At 39.2% G+C, this 6,000-nt stretch overlaps 1 protein-coding gene across 8 annotated transcripts in view; it reads right to left on the bottom strand.

The window, feature by feature from the left end:
• Positions 1 to 738: 738 nt before the first annotated feature.
• LOC125451779 (frizzled-6-like) overlaps positions 739 to 6,000 on the bottom strand; it is a 46,032-nt gene continuing 40,770 nt past the window's right edge. For 7 of the 8 annotated variants that reach the window (XM_048529338.2, XM_048529339.2, XM_059646023.1 and 4 more), the window contains one exon: positions 739 to 3,995. In XM_048529338.2, coding sequence (XP_048385295.1) covers positions 3,824 to 3,995 — 172 coding nt within the window. In that variant the 3' untranslated portion in view covers positions 739 to 3,823. Of the gene's footprint in view, positions 3,996 to 4,860; positions 4,956 to 6,000 lie in introns of all 8 variants that reach the window. The other variant, XR_009445757.1, reaches the window with a different exon arrangement.

The following is a 6,000-nucleotide window of genomic DNA, read 5'->3' as shown; positions in this document are numbered from 1 at the left end:
TGCTACCGTAACGACAGCTGAAGTAACTAGCAGTATAGAGGAACCGATAGGAACACTAGGGAGAAGCGTACAGAAGAAATTTGGAGGAAACTTGCAGGAGCATAAAAACAAGCAAGCATGAACCAGTTGGGCTAAATGGTCTGTTTTGCTGAACCCAAGCACAAGAGAATTCTAGATAGGAATAGTAACCAGTTTGGGTCTCAGGAGAACTATCGGAAGCCAAAGTCATGGAACACACAAAATACTGACCAACTTTCTCATGTTCCATCAGGAAGAAGAAAAGGGATATCACCTCCTCACCTATGATTAAAGCCGAGAGCTTTACAATATCTGACAGGCAAGTGATGTAGAAGGGATGTTATCATATCAAGGAAAACAACGCAACAGTTAGCGACAAAGGATTTTGTGTGGACTTCTTTCAAAATAAAACTAATTAAGAAATGCAAAAAGTTGAACTAAAAAGGTTCTGGGAAAGCCAAAAAAGCCATTTTCTGGCCTAAAAATCTGAAGAGAGTTGCAAGAAATATCCTGAATGTAAAATAATATGAAGAAAGAGGTCATATTATTTACATCAGATAATGGGAACTGCAGATGCTGGAGAATCCAAGACAACAAAGTGTGGGGCTGGATGAACACTGCAGGCCAAGCAGCATCTTAAGTGCATAAAAGCTGACGTTTCGGGCCTGAAGGAGGGTCTAGGGCCGAAACGTCAGCTTTTGTACTCCTGAGATGCTGCTTGGCCTGCTGTGTTCATCCAGCCCCACACTTTGTTAACTCATATTTTTTGTGTTTGGCTGATGAAAAGAGGAAAGATGCAAAGAGCTACCCTGTCCATACCAGAGCAACTGATGCTTAGGTATACTGAGCAAATCACAGTTTGTAGGTCTTTTTTCAGGACAAATTAGCTTATTGGAGTCAAATACCCACATTAGCTTAGCGGAGCAGGAATGAAAACTTCACAAACTAGTCCAGATATCCTGCCAATGTTAATTAAGACATGGGCTTGTCCAAAACATCTGTTTACTAGATAAAACGCCACCTACTCAAGTGCAAATTAGATCTACAGAACAGGCAGTCTGGGAACATTAGGTTCTACTAATAGGGAGATCAAACATTTGAACCTAAACAGTTTTAGATGATTTTTCATTATAGAAAACACAATTTTCTTTGTTTAAAACAACTATTTCCCAGGCATGTATCATTGGTAAGGCTGGTGAACTTTTAGCCAGCAAACCAGGGAAAATGTGGGAAAGAGAAGAAATAGTCTTATGTTTGTTACAGACCAAATAATTATAACTGATTGTTTTTTGCTCTGAATAATTTTCCTCATTGCTAAAAGCATTATTTTAAAAGGTAAATGGAGTTGATTAGCTCAGTTGACTGGATATCTGGTTTGCAATACAAAGTAATGCCAACTACCTAGTTTCAATTCCCATAATGGCTGCAGTTACCAGGAAGGACTCACTTTTCAACATTTTCCCCTCACTTGAGGTATGGTGACCTTCAGGTTAAATCACCACATGTCAGCTCTCTGATAAGGAAGCAAGCCCGGACTGTAGTGACTTTACCTTTATATATTGAAAATTCATGTGATAACGAATACCTACTTTGTATCCATCTGGTCCACTGCACCTCTTAAAAATATCTAAAAACGGAATCAAAATCTTGACCAAGTGATAGGATTAGAAACACAATATTCAAAAATAACAGCAAGCCCAGATTCAGGGCATTGGTAAGACTTCATCTGGCATATTGTGTGCAGTACTGGTCACATACTTAGGGGAAGGATGTTAATGCCTTAGAATCAATTACTGACGAATACATGCGTTGAGCAGATTGCCTTTTGAGGGAAGGCGGTGTCCTCTAGTGTTTAAAAGAATCAGAGGTGACTGAATTGTATCAGTTAAGATCCTGAGGGGACTTGACCAGGTGTTTCCTCTTGTGGGAGAATCTAGAATTAGGTGCCACTGTTTAAAAATGAGAGAGATGACAGAGATGAGGAAACATCCTTTCCTTCAGAGGATTCAGATTCTTTGAGCTTCCATTCCTCAGAAGGGAATCTTAAACACTTGTAAAAAGGTAGAGGCAGATAGATACATGATTTACAAGAGGATTAAAAATTCAGGGATCTGCAGGAATGTAGAGTTGAGGTTAAATTCAGATCTACTGTGATCTTAATAAATAGAGCACCAGGCTCAAAGGGTTGAGTAGCATACTCTGCTCCCTGTACATCAATACATATATGTTAATTCTTACCTTGTGCTAAGATTTAAAACATTGTAGAATTGGCAACTAGGTGGAAATGAACTGAAACACCAGAGTTAAAATGTAGAGAATGCGAGATGGTTGTAATCCATATTAATTCCTGGAAAAGAGACAGAAGTTGCTGGAAAAGCTCAGCAAGTCCGGCAGCATCTGTGAAGAAAACGTCAGTTAACTTTTTGCATCTGGTGACCCTTCCTCATAACTATTGAGGGTCACCATACACAAAACGTTAACTGATTCTTTTCTTCATAGACATTGCCAGATTTGCTCAGCTTTTCCAGCAGCTTCTGTCTTTTTTCCTGATTTACAGCATCCACAGTTCTTTCGGTTTTTAATACCCTGAAGCTCACTTTCAAATAACTACCTACTTAACCTCAATCCCTTGCTCTTACCCGATAGCCCCAGAAGGTTTCTGCATAAAGTATTTACATAATTCCTTTCTGAAAATGATTATTGAATCTACTTTCACTACCCTTTTCAGGCAAGGCTTTCCCGATTTTTTTTCCCCTTGTGTCACCTCTGGTCCTTTTGTCAATTGCTTTAGTCTGTGCACTCTGATTACCAATTGTTATGGCATCAGAAGCAATTGCTTCTGGTTTATCCTATAAAAAGATTCTGAATGTCTTTAAAATCCTCCCTTAAATATCTGTGTGAGGGAGGATAATCCCAGTATTCCAATATTTACATTTGAGTGAAATCCTTTCTAATTGGTATTACGCAGGTGAATTCCTGCTGCATCCATTCTAAGATCTTGTCATTCTTCCTAAGAAGTGTAGTAGCACAGTATCTACAATACTCCGGATGAGGCCGAAGTAACTTGGTTGGGATGTTTTCCTTGCTTTGGTCCTCAGTCTCTATTGATAAAGCTAAGGATCAATCTAACAGACTTCTAAAAATGGCCATATTACACATTCAAAGATGTAGGTATACTCCCAGGTGTCTCTGTTTTCAATCTGTATAGAGTATACACAATCCTGTAGAATTAGCTAGCATAATTGAATTTCCACACAAGTTATCAGAAACAGATACAAAACAGCAGCAGTAGTTACACCTTATTTATCATTATTTCAAGCTGCACTAGAGATTTCATAAGTACACGACCACTATGCAAGGTAAAATAACATAAATGAGTGTGTGTATGACTGAATAGAAGAAGATACCACAGAGAATCGTGGCTGCCACTGCCTACCTTATAAAGCATAAAAATAAAGATAATATTGACTGAGCTCAATTTCTCCCCCTCCCACCCCCATAAGCACCAATACAAAACTAGGATCACCACATGATATTTTACAGTATCAAAAAAACTTTGCCTGGGGAAGTATGAAAAAATGTTCCTCTGATATTTGTAGTGACTGTCCAAGTTGAACTTTCAGATTAGTTTTCAACTTCAAACTATTTAAGACTGTTATCTGTAGTGCATTTAAATTTTCTCTCTAAAACTAAAGAAAAAACTAACTCATAAAATGAAATGTTATTGACGCCAATTTCACAAAGCATGGGCCACAGTCCAAATGCTCAGACATGTAAAGCCACCAAATATAACAATCCAACATGGTCAGGTATTTGAGTCACCATTCTCAGGGTCTTCAAATTTGGTGATATCTACCAACGTGTGCACAAGGAGAGAAGCAGAGCTCTTGCTGCTACTGGACTGTGGATAGTGGGGCACGAGGACACAGCTTGATTGTATTGTCTGCTCCTCAGTGTAGTCATCTCTTGATGTTAATCTGTATGCACAAACAAACAGTCATTAATTAGAGAGTAAACAATCTCCTGTGGAGTTACATGGAAAATCAAAATGCAGTCTTAAGATGAAGCAAATTAAGGAGGGCAGAGCATAATTGGAAAGCTGTTGTAAAATTATATATGTTGTTACATTAAAACAGAGGCACTGAGTTACGGAGCTGAGAAAAAGAGTGTTGTCTGGAACTAAGGCTACGTCTAAACAGAGTGGATTTTAGGCATTCTAGAGTATAATGCAGAACACATGAAAATAGAGGGAATAAGAACAGAAAATGTTGGAAATATTCAGGTCAAGCAGCATGTGTGAAGTGAGAAATTGAGCTATGTTTCCAGGATAATGACTTACCATTTAGAAATCAGAAATGTAATAAGTCATGTGTGTGCCTGTTTGTACATATAAGCTGGAGAAGGGTGGGAGAAAAACAAAAGTGACAGGATGGAAGACAGGAGAGTTGGTGATGCAAAAATAAGGGACGATTAAGTCCAAAATAGAATAAAGAAACAAAAGAGACGGGTCTTAAATGAGGTGTAGATAGCAAAATGATGAACAACTTATTTTTGAAACCAAAACCAAGTTTCTGACAATAGTATAACCAAAAGTAGTGAAAGAAAACAAAATTGGGACAGAGATTATGGGCTGAAATTGATGAACTCAACACCAAGTCCGCAAGTCGGGACAGTGGCTAACTGAAAGGTGACATGATGCTCTTCATCTTCCTTCATTACTATTGCTGAATGCCTGACTGTCAACATACTGTGGATTACAACTGACCAGAAACTGAACTGGACTAGCCATACGAATACTGTGTCTGCTGGTCAGAGGCTAAGAGTCTGAAGTAAGCAACTCACTTCCTGATTCCCCAAGACTGTTTGTCATCAACAAAGCACAAGTCAGCAGTCTGATGGCAGAATGTAGTGTCAACACTCAGGAAGCTCATCACCGTCTAGAACAAGGAAACCTTCATCAGTAACCTATCAAAAACATTCAACATTCACTCTCTTCAACACTGAAGCAGAGTTGCAGCAGTGGATTACATCTGTAAGATGCATGGAAGCAAATCACTACAGCTCTCCAGACAGCATCTTGCAAACCTGCAACCTCTACCACTGGGAAGGATAAGGACAGCATACGCATGGAATTACTAGGTGCAAGTTCCCCTTGAAGTCACTCAGTCCTAAATTGGAAACATACTGCTGCTGTTTCACTGTCAAGGAGTCAAAATCTTGGAACTCCCTTCCCAGTAGCTCCACCTGATGAACTGCAGTGTTTCAAGTTTGCAGCTCACCACAACCTTCACAAGGATAAGCAAAGATGGGACAAGTAAAGGTGGGTATTAGTTGCTGGCCTGGCCATTGAAGCTCATGTACTGTGAGTTTTCTAAAAAAACCCACCATCAAAATTGTGGGTGCAAAAAAAATTAGGAACACTTTGTACTTCTACCTCAAGTCTGTGGGCAACACTGCCAGAAACCCAAGGATTTCTTGAAATAAGTGGAATTTAACAAGGTCTAGTTTCAGGCAGAACAGTTTTGATCCTTTTTATCAAATCACAGTACCTCCAAGGTGCATTTCAAACATTCCATTTGTTGACCAGAATATGTCTGAACCTGTTAACATAGCTTGCTACACCACCTGTGCTGGTGTTAACTTTACATACTGACATGAAAGCAGAGAGCAACTCCATGCGGCTCCTTCAACAGCATCTTCCAAACCCATGACTTCTACCGTTTAGAAAAGGATACATTCCCTCAAAGCTACACACCATCCTGACCAAACTATGATGCCATTCATTCACCGTCACTGGGTCAAAATCCTGGAAGTCTCAAATAGAACTGTATATTACAAGTGGACTGCAACAGTTCAAGAAGATGGTTTACTAGCACCTACTTATGGGCAATTATGAATGGGCAATAAATGCTGCCCTAGCAACTGTCACATGAATCCAGGAACAAAATCAAAAAAGGAGATTATGTCTTTAAGGCTAATTTC

Source organism: Stegostoma tigrinum, chromosome 5 (genome assembly GCF_030684315.1).
Source record: "Stegostoma tigrinum isolate sSteTig4 chromosome 5, sSteTig4.hap1, whole genome shotgun sequence".
In the NCBI taxonomy this organism is placed as follows: domain Eukaryota; kingdom Metazoa; phylum Chordata; class Chondrichthyes; order Orectolobiformes; family Stegostomatidae; genus Stegostoma; species Stegostoma tigrinum.
Note: the sequence above shows the minus strand (reverse complement) of the source record. Positions and strands in the feature narration are given on the sequence as shown.